General features: G+C 44.8%; 1 protein-coding gene across 1 annotated transcript in view; it reads left to right on the top strand.

Moving 5' to 3' along the window:
* LOC117508411 (protein yippee-like 2) overlaps window positions 1-14,139 on the top strand; it is a 124,051-nt gene that overhangs the window by 66,751 nt on the left and 43,161 nt on the right. Inside the window, exon 3 of the mRNA XM_034168176.1 lies at window positions 5,503-5,546. Within this exon, the coding sequence (XP_034024067.1) occupies window positions 5,503-5,546 (44 nt within the window). The remainder of the gene's footprint in view (window positions 1-5,502; window positions 5,547-14,139) is intronic.

Below are 14,139 nucleotides of genomic sequence, written 5' to 3'. Positions count from 1 at the left end.
GGGATTTCGGACGTCGGCCTCCATAGACGCCCACCAGAAGCGCTGCCGGACAACTGCCACGGTCCTTCGCACCCCTGGATGACAGGAGAGCTTGGAACCGTGACAGAAATCCAAGACTGCAGCTCTGGCTTCTGGTGGGACGTACATACGATTCTTCGGACCAGTTCCGGGGTCCGGGCTCCGTGCCAGGGCCTCCCGGACGGTCTTCTCCACGTCCCAGGTGAGGGTGGCCACGATAGTGGACTCCGGAATGATGGGCTCCAGTGGATCCGACAGCACAGTTTTGACTTTGTCTTTGTGTACCCGGGACAAGGCATCCAATCTCTGGTTCTTGGTCCCGGGGCGATAGGTGATCCGGAAGTCAAAACGTCCGAAGAACAGTGACCAGCGGGCTTGCCTGGGGTTCAGCCGCTTGGCGGTCCTGATATACTCCAGGTTCCGATGGTCAGTGAAAACCGTGAACGGCACAGACGCTCCCTCCAACAGGTGTCTCCACTCCTCAAGAGCCTCTTTCACCGCAAGGAGTTCTCGATTGCCGACGTCATAGTTCCGTTCAGCGGGGGTCAACCTGCGAGAAAAGTAGGCACACGGGTGAAGAACCTTATCTGTCTCTCCGCTCTGGGATAGCACGGCTCCTATCCCTGAGTCAGAGGCGTCCACTTCAACCACAAACTGGCGGCTAGGGTCGGGCTGCACCAGAACTGGTGCAGACGAGAACCGGCATTTCAACTCCTTGAACGCGGCTTCGCACCGATCCTCACCGACCAGGTGAAGGGGACTTTTGGAGAGGTCAGGGCTGTCAGGGGGCTAACTACCTGACTGTAGCCCTTAATGAACCTCCTGTAGAAATTTGCAAAGCCGAGGAACTGTTGCAGCTTCCTACGGCTTGTTGGTTGGGGCCAATCTCTCACCGCCGAAACCTTAGCCGGATCAGGGGCGACGGAGTTGGAGGAGATGATGAACCCCAGGAAGGACAAAGAGGCGCAGTGAAACTCACACTTCTCGCCCTTCACAAACAGCCGGTTCTCCAACAACCGCTGCAGGACCTGACGTACATGCTGGACATGAGTCTCAGGGTCCGGGGAAAAGATGAGTATGTCATCCAGATATACGAAGACGAATCAGTGTAGGAAGTCCCGCAAGACGTCATTTACCAAAGCTTGGAACGTCGCGGGGGCGTTGAAGAGGCCGAACGGCATGACCAGGTACTCAAAATGACCTAATGGGGTGTTAAATGCCGTCTTCCATTCGTCTCCCTTCCGGATAAGAACCAGGTGATACGCATTCCTAAGGTCCAGTTTGGTGAAAATTTGGGCTCCATGCAGGGGCGTGAACACTGAATCCAACAGGGGTAAAGGGTATCGATTGCGAACTGTTATGTCGTTCAGCCCCCTGTAATCAATGCATGGACGGAGTCCGCCGTCTTTCTTGCCCACAAAAAAGAAACCTGCACCCATCGGGGAGGTGGAATTCCGGATCAGCCCAGCAGCTAATGAGTCCTGAATGTAGGTCTCCATTGATTCGCACTCAGGACGTGAGAGGTTGTACAGCCTGCTGGACGGGTACTCAGCGCCCGGGACCAAATCAATGGCACAATCGTACGGACGGTGCGGGGGAAGGGTGAGCGCCAAATCCTTGCTGAAGACGTCAGCAAGGTCGTGGTACTCAACCGGCACCGCCGTCAGATTGGGAGGGACTTTAACCTCCTCATTAGCATTTACACCGGGAGGAACCGAGGATCCTAAACAATTCCGGTGGCAGGTTTCGCTCCACTGAGTCACAACCCCAGACGGCCAATCAATCCGGGGATTGTGTTTAATCATCCATGGGAAGCCCAAAATCACGCGGGAGGTAGAAGGAGTTACAAAAAACTCAATCTCCTCCCGGTGATTCCCAGACACTACCAGGGTTACAGGTAGTGTCTTGTGTGTGATAAAAGGGAGAAGAGTGCCATCTAGTGCTCGCACCTTCACTGGGGAAGAAAGCGCCACTAGAGGGAGCCCTACCTCCCTTGCCCATCTGCTATCCAGCAGATTCCCTTCTGACCCCGTGTCCACCAGTGCTGGGGCTTGAAGGGTTAAATCCCCACTCAGGATTGTAACTGGGAGTCGTGTTGAAAGATGAGTATGACCCACGTGAATGTTTTGACCCCCCCTCAGCCCAGTTTCTAAGGGCGGACGTTTGTGTTTTGGCCGTTTGGGGCAGTCTCTCTGCTGATGCTCACTCGAGCCGCACAGAAAGCACTCCCCACGGACCAGCCTCCTCAATCTGTCATCTGATCTAATTTTGGCCCTGCTCGTTTCCCTAACAACGTCAGCAGGGGGAGCTGAAGCCACACGGAGCGCTGTGGCTGTGGAGCGTGGGGAAGACGGCTCCCTTTCGGACCTGGGAGGAAGAGGGACGGCTTGTGCCTGACCGCACCCTTCGCCTCGCTCCTGTCGGTGTTCTTCTAACCGATTGTCCAAACGTATAACCAAATCGATAAGCTCAGCCAAATCCCGCGGTTCCTCCTTAGCCAGCAGGTGCTCCTTCAGGACCGACGACAGTCCGTTTATGAAGGCGGCGCGGAGCGCAGTCATATTCCAGCCGGATCTCGCAGCCGTGATGCGGAAGTCGACTGCATATTCGGCTGCGCTTCGGCGCCCTTGTCTCATTGACAGCAGCACGGTAGACGCGGTTTCGCCTCTGTTAGGGTGATCAAAAACAGTTCTGAGCTCCCTCACAAACCCAGTATAACAGGCAAGGAGCCGTGAAGTTTGTTCCCAAAGCGCTGTAGCCCAAGCGCGTGCCTCACCTCGAAACAAATTAATCACGTAAGCCACCTTGCTGGCATCAGACGCGTACATCACGGGATGCTGTGCAAAGACGAGCGAACACTGCATAAGAAAGTCCGCGCACGTCTCCACACAACCTCCGTAACTCTCTGGGGGGCTTATGTATGCTTCAGGGGATGGTGGGGGGGGTCGTTGAATGACCAGTGGAATGTCTGTATTCGGCACCGGGTCGGCAGGAGGAGGAGCTGCAGCAGCGCCCTGAGCGCACGCTTCCACCTGTGCGGTGAGAGCCTCCATCCTGCGATTAAGGATGATGTGTTGCTCGGTCATCAGGTCCATCCGAGCGGTAAAGGCGGTGAGGATGTGCTGCAACCCACCACTCACGCCTCCAGCCGACACCTGTGCACCCTACTCTTCCATTGGCTGTCCAACAGATGGTTGACGCCCCTCGGGATCCATGACGATGGCCGAGATATCCTGTTGGGGAAAGTGTAGTGACACGGACCCACAACAGGGGGCGCAAATGAACGGTCAATAGATGAGCCAAAAGGTAACAATTTAATGTTGTGAATGTGCACAACGAATATACAGACAATCTCAGAATCTGATTACAGTCAATCCACAAAGGTGACGTGTGGGCAGGCTCGAGGATAGAAGACGTCTGTCCTGAGAAGAGCCGGAACCACACGATTTCCACCGCCACAGAACCCGGTGAATACTGGAGCCGCCAAGTCCCGAATTCCCAGGTGATCACCGTCCCCGACTGTCGGATCTGGTACTGCTGGCAAGGAGCACAAACAGTGAGATGTGGGTGTGTGCACACCCAGTAACAAAAACAGTCAGAAGGTGGAAAGTCACCTCCACCTCTAATCACACACTCATGCAGCTCCTGTTAAAGCACTTATCTGGAAGGAGTGAGAGGCGAAGACGTCTGCACTCTCACAAACCGCCAACCCAGCTGACAAGGCAACACAGGACAACAGCTGCTAACAGAGCACACGTAAGTTATAATTACTTAGTACGGCAGAGAATATTACCTTCACAGGTAGATGATATCTCGGCAATGAGGTGGAGATGACGTCCGGGTTTTATGGAGTAGTATGATGAAGTGTAGATGGGTGACAGCTGTCATGAGATAATGAGTGACAGCTGTCACCCCCGGCTGTGTCCGTGGAGGCAGCGCCCTCTTGTGCCTGAAGCCCGCACTTCAGGCAGGGCGCCCTCTGGTGGTGGGCCAGCAGTACCTCCTCTTCTGGCGGCCCACACAACACTGAAGACTTTTAGATATGCTAATGCTCTCAAAATAAAGTCTGAAGGACCTATATGACAGGTCCCCAGCTCCTCCGGGGGAACCCCAAGGCGTTCCCAAGCCAGCCGAGAGATGTAGTCCCTCCAGCGTGTCCTGGGTCTTCCCCGGGGCCTCCTCCCAGTGGGACGTGCCCGGAACACCTCTCCAGAGAGGCGTCCAGGGGGCATCCGGAAAAGATGCCCGAGCCACCTCAACTGACTCCTTTCGACGTGGAGGAGCAGCGGCTCGACTCTGAGCTCCTCCCGAGTGACCGAGCTCCTCACCCTATCTCTAAGGGAGCGCTCTTTCATGTGAAAATTTCACTAAAGAGAGAGCTGCTACCTTCTTTATACTCTTATAAAATTGACATAACCCTCTCTTTTTCTCTTGAAAATAAATAAGCATTTGGAAGTTTCAATTTTGGTCTTTTACTGAAAAACTAATTAACACCACCCCTCCCCACACACACACGCACGCACACACACATTTACACATAAACATTACAGTTTTACGACGTTTGTGTAAGACTGTTCAGTCAAATGTACAACACCTTTGGTTTTTTTGGTTTTCTTCCCTTGTCTGCATATGTAATGATGGTAAAGGCTAAACTGGCAGAATCATTTATATACATATATACACATATATTCAATTTGTTCTTGCTACACAGATTTCATGTAGCATGTGAGTGAACGTGGTGTGCGTGTGGTGAACCCCAACAATACAACATACCAGGACAAACAGCCACACATGAACAAGCAGTGACAGCAACAGTGTGCTGTCTATTTAGTGAGCATCCATACCCTATTCTAGGACACCAGAGTCTTGATCCTCTTGAGGACACCCAAAACTGATGGTGGTGACGGCCACAAACACCTGACCATCCACGTACACAGCACCTTTGGTAGTCCCACCAAATATTTTTGGCTTTTTTTTTCTCATTGCAAAAAAAAAAAAAAAAGGGGGGGGGGGGGATATCCAGAAATTAAAATGTTAAACCAGAAGGCATCTCAGAGAGTGCATACTTCTGCCAAGGCCACACATGTTTCAGAACAACTATTCCAGATCAATTTCAAAATAAAATCTCTAATTTTCTCAGACATTATCCATCTGCTCACCAAATGTCATCAACATGCTTTCACAACTTTTTGAGTTAAACGTTGCTCTGTGCCAAACGTTATTCTTGATCTCAGTTCCACAATATATTCCGGATCACATTCAAAACCAAATCACTTATTTCTTGGAACATTATCTGTTTGCTCACCAAATTTCACTGAAATCTGTTACTTGTTGAGTTGTCCTGCTAAAAGGTCAAAACATTACTTCCTTGGTGGTGGTTGTAAACATGCTCTGGTTTGCCTGAAGGTAACAATCATGTTTATAACATATAGAATAGTTAAACCATGTGGAAGATATAGATTTTGCTTTTGATCTTCTCTGCAGTCGTTCCAGGGCAGTCAGGGCAGAGCCTACCTGTTCAACTCAGTGTGAGTATTCATGTGGTGACATCAGGCCTCTGCACTTCACTTTATGTGTAAGAAAAAACTGTCACATTCTACCACTGAATTCAGACTCTTCTTAAAAAAAATATATATATATATATATATGTTTTTTTTTTTGTTTTTTTTTTTTGGTAGAGACAGATCAGCATGTCATGCTCAGGCATGTCTGAAAACATTGTTAATGACTCCTGTTCTGTGTAGTGGTTATATTTTCCTGTTGTTCTGTGTAGTGGTTATATTTTCCTATTTTTCTGTGTAGTGGTTATATTTTCCTGTTGTTCTGTGCAGTGGTTATATTTTCCTATTTTTCTGTGTAGTGGTTATATTTTCATGTTGTTCTATGTAGTGGTTATATTTTCCTATTTTTTCTGTGTAGTGGATATATTTTCATGTTGTTCTATGTAGTGGTTATATTTTCCTATTTTTCTGTGTAGTGGTTATATTTTCCTGTTCTGTGTAGTGGTTATATTTTCCTATTTTTCTGTGTAGTAGTTATATTTTCATGTTGTTCTATGTAGTGGTTATATTTTCCTATTTTTCTGTGTAGTGGTTATATTTTAATATTGTTCTGTGTAGTGGTTATATTTTCCTATTTTTCTGTGTAGTGGTTATATTTTCATGTTCTATGTAGTGGTTATATTTTCCTATTTTTCTGTTTAGTGGTTATATTTTACTATTTTTCTGTGTAGTGGTTATATTTTCATGTTGTTCTATGTAGTGGTTATATTTTCCTATTTTTCTGTGTAGTGGTTATATTTTCCTATTTTTCTGTGTAGTGGTTATATTTTCATGTTGTTCTGTGTATTGGTTATATTTAGGGTTATTTGTTTCAGACGAGTATCCGGTATGGATAAAGCATTTTTGACGAGCACAAATATGATCCGAATAAAACTCATCAATATCTGTGCTCGTGCTGAAGGAAAATTCTTATTGGCTAACTGACTGTCTTCACGCTCTGTGATTGGCCAGTTACACACAGCACCCGCCCCTCCCTACACAGTCTCTGCAGCCGCTCCAACCTGTCTCTCACTTTGGCAGAGATACACACACAGACAGGAACTGATCTGTCTCTCTGTGCTTGGCTTGACTTCAGCTCACGTTGCTGCTCTCTTCAGTACTCCTTAGGTTTTTTTCAGCTCATCTCTATTTTGGCATGATATTTATTTAAAGTTACTTGGTGAACTTGTTTCAGAACATACGCGGTGCAGTTGACAAGACAGAGCTGAAAACGGCTTGTGTCGCGTCCACCACTGCCTCCAGCCAGGTCGTTGTCTCTTTTTGTTTGTTTGTTTTTTGTTTTTCTTAATACCATATGCTTGTTTGGCTGGTGATATAAAGTCAGTTCAGTTGGAAAACTTTGCTTGTGGTGCTTTTGAGAAGAATGCAGTATTATTTCCCTGTTTGCCATCACTGGATATTTGCATGAATCACAAAGTTCACACAGATCATTAAAAAATAAACAGTCTTACACATATAGCTGAACACACAAAGTAGTCTATATTATTATCATATACCTATAAATGATACGCCAATATGATTGGATAAAACACTAAAGAATAAATGGCAATACACCCTTTTCGCAGACAGGTAATATTTTTCATACCACCCGAGTAATCAGCCAATCCGGACAGTGGAGCGGCGCCACAACGAAGAGACGCGGTCAGAGGAACTGTGAAATACTGGTGAGTCACTATTAATAATTTCTTACGTGTCCAACCTTGTAGGTTGATCGTTAAAATTAAATTCGTTAGTTCTAAAAGCCATCATAATTATTTATAGGAAAACATTCTATTTTTTTCTAGGAAAGTTTGAACTTTGAGTGTTTACACAGGAGAGAAAAGTGAGAAACTGTTCATGCCTGTTTGAGAAAAGTGTATAAAGTGTGTAGTGAGGGGTTTTACAGCCTTAAAACATCTATAATAATTGTAAAAAATAACGCAGACTACTTCGCGGATTTCGCCTATCGCGGGTTATTTTTCCCGTGATAAACGAGGGACCACTGCATATGATAAAATCGTTATCAAGTTGTTTTACCAATGAATATGGCTTTTAAACCCTTCAGAAAACCATACAACATTTATCATTTATAGGTATATGATAAAATTGTTATCAAGTTGTTTTATCAATGAATATGGCTTTTAAACCCTTCAGAAAACCATACAACATTTATCATTTATAGGTATATGATAAAATCGTTATCAAGTTGTTTTACCAATGAATATGGCTTTTAAACCCTTCAGAAAACCATACAACATTTAGCATTTATAGGTATATGATAAAATTGTTATCAAGTTGTTTTATCAATGAATATGGCTTTTAAACCCTTCAGAAAACCATACAACATTTATCATTTATAGGTATATGATAAAATCGTTATCAAGTTGTTTTACCAATGAATATGGCTTTTAAACCCTTCAGAAAACCATACAACATTTAGCATTTATAGGTATATGATAAAATTGTTATCAAGTTGTTTTATCAATGAATATGGCTTTTAAACCCTTCAGAAAACCATACAACATTTATCATTTATAGGTATATGATAAAATCGTTATCAAGTTGTTTTACCAATGAATATGGCTTTTAAACCCTTCAGAAAACCATACAACATTTAGCATTTATAGGTATATGATAATCATTATAGGTATATGATAATCATTTATCATTTATAGGTATTTATAGGTCTTTGCTAACAAAATTTTGACTATTAGAGAAAAAATTACTCATAACCATCCCAAAGATGTATCGTTATCTTTGGCTGCTTTCAGTGATGCCGGTATTTGGTTAGACTCTTTCTCTCCGATTGTTCTGTCTGAGTTATTTTCATTAGTTACTTCATCCAAACCATCAACATGCTTATTAGACCCCATTCCTGCCAGGCTGCTCAAGGAAGTCCTACCATTATTTAATGCTTCAATCTTAAATATGATCAATCTATCTTTGTTAGTTGGTTATGTACCACAGGCCTTTAAGGTGGCAGTAATTAAACCATTACTTAAAAAGCCATCACTTGACCCAGCTATCTTAGCTAATTATAGGCCAATCTCCAACCTTCCTTTTCTCTCAAAGATTCTTGAGAGGGTAGTTGTAAAACAGCTAACTGATCACCTGCAGAGGAATGGTCTATTTGAAGAGTTTCAGTCAGGTTTTAGAATTCATCATAGTACAGAAACAGCATTAGTGAAGGTTACAAATGATCTTCTTATGGCTTCGGACAGTGGACTTATCTCTGTGCTTGTTCTGTTGGACCTCAGTGCTGCTTTTGATACTGTTGACCATAAAATTTTATTACAGAGATTAGAGCATGTCATAGGTATTAAAGGCATTGCGCTGCGGTGGTTTGAATCATATTTGTCTAATAGATTACAGTTTGTTCATGTAAATGGGGAATCTTCTTCACAGACTAAAGTTAATTATGGAGTTCCACAAGGTTCTGTGCTAGGACCAATTTTATTCACTTTATACATGCTTCCCTTGGGCAGTATTATTAGACAGTATTGCTTAAATTTTCATTGTTACGCAGATGATACCCAGCTTTATCTATCCATGAAGCCAGAGGATACGCACCAGTTAGCTAAACTGCAGGATTGTCTTACAGACATAAAGACATGGATGACCTCTAATTTCCTGCTTTTAAACTCAGATAAAACTGAAGTTATTGTACTTGGCCCCACAAATCTTAGAAGCATGGTGTCTAACCAGATCGTTACTCTGGATGGCATTTCCCTGATCTCTAGTAATACTGTGAGAAATCTTGGAGTTATTTTTGATCAGGATATGTCATTCAAAGCGCATATTAAACAAATATGTAGGACTGCCTTTTTGCATTTACGCAATATCTCTAAAATCAGAAAGGTCTTGTCTCAGAGTGATGCTGAAAAACTAATTCATGCATTTGTTTCCTCTAGGCTGGACTATTGTAATTCATTATTATCAGGTTGTCCTAAAAGTTCCCTAAAAAGCCTTCAGTTGGTTCAGAATGCTGCAGCTAGAGTACTGACGGGGACTAGCAGGAGAGAGCATATCTCACCCGTGTTGGCCTCCCTTCATTGGCTTCCTGTTAATGCTAGAATAGAATTTAAAATTCTTCTTCTTACTTATAAGGTTTTGAATAATCAGGTCCCATCTTATCTTAGGGACCTCATAGTACCATATTACCCCATTAGAGCGCTTCGCTCTCAGACTGCGGGCTTACTTGTAGTTCCTAGGGTTTGTAAGAGTAGAATGGGAGGCAGAGCCTTCAGCTTTCAGGCTCCTCTCCTGTGGAACCAGCTCCCAATTCAGATCAGGGAGACAGATACCCTCTCTACTTTTAAGATTAGGCTTAAAACTTTCCTTTTCGCTAAGGCTTATAGTTAGGGCTGGATCGGGTGACCCTGGACCATCCCTTGGTTATGTTGCTTTAGACGTAGACTGTGTTTCATAATTATTGTATGGCCTTGCCTTGCAATGTGGAGCGCCTTGGGGCAACTGTTTGTTGTGATTTGGCGCTATACAAGAAAAAAGTTGATTGATTGATTGATATGATAAACCCTTCAGAAAACCATACACCCTTCGGCCTTCAGCCTCAGGGTGTATGGTTTTCTTCAGGGTGTATAAAGCCATATTCATTGGTGAACAACTTGATAACTGATAATATTTTTATTGTATATGGCTGCATGCATTATCTGACACTTTCTCACTGCAGATCATAAAAATAAATATATTATAAATATTACAAATTAAGCTTTATATACTGTATATAGGATATCAACCACCTCCTCCTCCACCTCTCCTGGCAGCATTTCTTCTCAGGACAATGGTGTTCAGCTGAGTGCTGCTAAGGCCTCACCTTCTTCACCTCTTCTCCAATACTCACTGCATTTACAGCAAAACAGCCATTCTCTGCAAACCATCCCCGGTCAGAAAAATTAGGGAGATGATTGGTAAAATGATCTGCATTGATCTTGAGCCTTTCTCTGTGGTGGAGAGGAGAGGTTTCAAGTGTCTTCTTGCCTTTTTAGAGCCCAAGTATAAGATCCCATCAAGGCACTATTTCAGTAGAACTGTAGTGCCTGAGCTGTATGAGGCAATGAGAGGGGAGCTGGTCCAGTCACTCAAGGCAGCTGATGGAGGTGTCATCAACCTCACTGCTGATCTCTGGACCAACAACCACAATGCCCATGCATACCTCTGTATAACTGGACACTGGTGTGAACGTGTGGGTGAATCATCAGGGCTGCTAAATGTTGGTGTGCTGGACATTGAGCACACAGCAAACAACATTCTGTGCTGCCTGAAAGAAAAAGTGAGAGAGTGGGAAGAGTCTGTGAGTTGATAAAAAAACTTGTTCTGTAAATAGTTCCGTAACTATTGTGATCAAAAACATATTCATGTTCTGAGTTTATAAAAAAAACTTGTTCTGTAAATACTTCCTTAACTGTTGTGATCAAAAATATATTCATGTTCTGAGTTTATAAAAAAACTTGTTCTGTAAATAGTTTCATAACTAGTGTGATCAAAAATATATTCATGTTCTGAGTTCATAAAAAAACTTGTTCTGTAAATAGTTCCCTTACTGTTGTTATCAAAAATGTATTCATGTTCTGAGTTTATAAAAACAAAAATTGTTCTGTAAATAGTTCCTTAACTGTTATGATCAAAAACATATTCATGTTCTGAGTTTATAAAAAACCTTGTTCTGTAAATAGTTCCTTAACTATTATGATCAAAAACATCTTCATGTTCTGAGTTTATTAAAAAACTTGTTCTGTAAATAGTTCCTTAACTATTGTGATAAAAAACATATTCATTTTCTGAGTTCATAAAAAACGAGGAATGACTGGGAACGACTGGCGGAACCCTCTGTCAGCGAGGTCTTCAACTCCCACCTCCGGGAGAGCTTCTCCCAGATCCTGGGGGAGGTTGGAGACATGGAGTCTGAGTGGACCATGTTCTCCACCTCCATTGTCGATGCGGCTGCTTGTAGCTGTGGTCGCAAGGTCTCTGGTGCCTGTCGCGTCGGCAATCCCCGAACCCGGTGGTGGACACCGGAAGTAAGGGATGCCGTCAAGCTGAAGAAGGAGTCCTACTTATCTTTGTTGGTAGGTGGGACCCCAGAGGCAGCTGACAGGTACTGGCAGGCCAAACGTGCCGCAGCCCGTGCGGTCGCAGAGGCAAAAACTCGGGTCTGGGAGGAGGACTATCGGTCGGCCTTGAAGAGATTCTGGCAAACCGTCCAACGCCTCAGGAGGCGGAAGCAGCTCTCCACCAGCACTGTTTACGGTGCAGGTGGGGAGCTGTTGACCCTGACAGGGGATGTTGTCGGGCGGTGGAAGGAGTACTTCGAGGATCTCCTCAATCCCATCGTCACGTCTTCCGAAGAAGAAGCAGAGACCGGGGACTCAGAGGCGGACTCATCTGTTACCCAGGCCGAAGTCACCGGGGTGGTTAGAAAGCTCCTCGGTGGCAAGGCCACTGGGGTGGATGAAATCCATCCTGAGTACCTTAAGTCTCTGGATGTTGTGGGGCTGTCTTGGCTGACACGCCTCTGCAACATCGCGTGGTGATCGGGGACAGTGCCTCTGGATTGGCAGACCGGGGTGGTGGTCCCTCTGTTTAAGAAGGGGGACCGGAGGGTGTGTTCCAGCTATAGGGGGATCACACTCCTCAGCCTCCCCGGTAAGGTCTATTCCAGAGTACTGGAGAGGAGAATTCGACCGATGGTCGAACCTCGGATTCAGGAGGAGCAGTGTGGTTTTTGTCCTGGTCGCGGCACACTGGATCAGCTCTACACGCTCCATTGGGTGCTCAAGGGTTCATGGGAGTTCGCCCAACCAGTCCACATGTGTTTTGTGGATCTGGAGAAGGCGTTCGACCGTGTCCCTCGGGGCACCCTGTGGGGGTGCTCCAGGAGTACGGGGTCCGGGGTCCTTTGCTAAGGGCTATTTGGTCCCTGTACGACCGCAGCAGGAGCTTGGATCATATTGCCAGTAGTAAGTCAAACCTGTTTCCAGTGCACGTTGGCCTCCGCCAGGGCTGCCCTTTGTCACCGGTTCTGTTCATTATTTTTATGGACAGAATTTCTAGGCGCAGCCAGGGTGTAGAAGAGTCTGGTTTGGGAACCACAGAATCTCGTCTCTGCTGTTTGCGGACGATGTGGTTCGCAAATCAGGACCTTCAGCGTGCACTGGGGCGGTTTGCAGCTGAGTGTGAAGCGTCCGGGATGAAAATCAGCACCTCCAAATCCGAGGCCATGGTTCTCGACCGGAAAAAGGTGCTTTGCCCTCTTCAGGTCGGTGGAGTGTCCTTGCCTCAAGTGGAGGAGGTTAAGTATCTCGGGGTCTTGTTCACGAGTGAGGGACGGATGGAGCGTGAGATCGATAGACGGATTGGTGCAGCATCTGCAGTGATGCGGTCGCTGTATCGGACCGTCGTGGTGAAGAGAGAGCTGAGTAGGGGGGCAAAGCTCTCGATTTACCGATTGATCTACGTTCCGATCCTCACCTATGGTCATGAGATTTGGCTCGTGACCGAAAGAACAAGATCGCGAGTACAAGCGGCCGAGATGAGTTTCCTCCGCAGGGTGGCTGGGCACTCCCTTAGAGATAGGGTGAGGAGCTCGGTCACTCGGGAGGAGCTCGGAGTCAAGCCGCTGCTCCTCCACGTCGAAAGGAGTCAGTTGAGGTGGCTTGGGCATCTTTTCCGGATGCCCCCTGGACGCCTTGCTGGAGAGGTGTTCCGGGCACGTTCCACTGGGAGGAGGCCCCGGGGAAGACCCAGGACACGCTGGAGGGACTACATCTCTCGGCTGGCTTGGGAACACCTTGGGGTTCCCCCGGAGGAGCTGGGGGAGGTGTGTGTGGATCGGGAGGTCTGGGCGGCTTTGCTTGAGCTGCTGCCCCCACGACCCGACTCCGGATAAAGCGGAAGAAAATGGATGGATGGATGTTCATAAAAAACTTGTTCTGTAAATAGTTCCTTTACTATTGTTATCAAAAACATATTCATTTTCTGAGTTTATAAAACTTGTTCTGTAAATAGTTTCATAACTAGTGTGATCAAAAATATATTCATGTTCTGAGTTTATAAAAAAAATTGTTCTGTAAATAGTTCACCTACTATTGTTATCAAAAACATATTCATGTTCTGAGTTGATAAAAAAAACTGTTCTGTAAATAGTTCCTTAACTATTATGATCAAAAACATTTTCATGTTGTGAGTTTATAAAAAACCTTGTTCTGTAAATAGCTCCTTAACTGTTATGATCAAAAACATATTCATGTTCTGAGTTTATTAAAAAAAAACTTGTTCTGTAAATAGTTCCGTAACTATTGTGATCAAAAACATATTCATTTTCTGAGTTCATAAAAAACTTGTTCTGTGAATAGTTCCTTAACTATTGTGATCAAAAATATATTCATGTTCTGAGTTTATAAAACAAAACTTGTTCTGTAAATAGTTCCTTACTATTGTTATCAAAAACATATTCATGTTCTGAGTTTATAAAAAAAACTTGTTCTGTAAATAGTTCCTTAACTATTATGATCAAAAACATATTCATGTTCTGAGTTTATAAAAAAAACTTGTTCTGTAACTA

This window comes from Thalassophryne amazonica, chromosome 4, assembly GCF_902500255.1.
Source record: "Thalassophryne amazonica chromosome 4, fThaAma1.1, whole genome shotgun sequence".
NCBI classification, from domain to species: Eukaryota; Metazoa; Chordata; class Actinopteri; order Batrachoidiformes; family Batrachoididae; genus Thalassophryne; species Thalassophryne amazonica.
The sequence above is the reverse complement of the archived record's forward strand: the minus strand, read 5'-3'. Positions and strand labels throughout refer to the sequence as shown.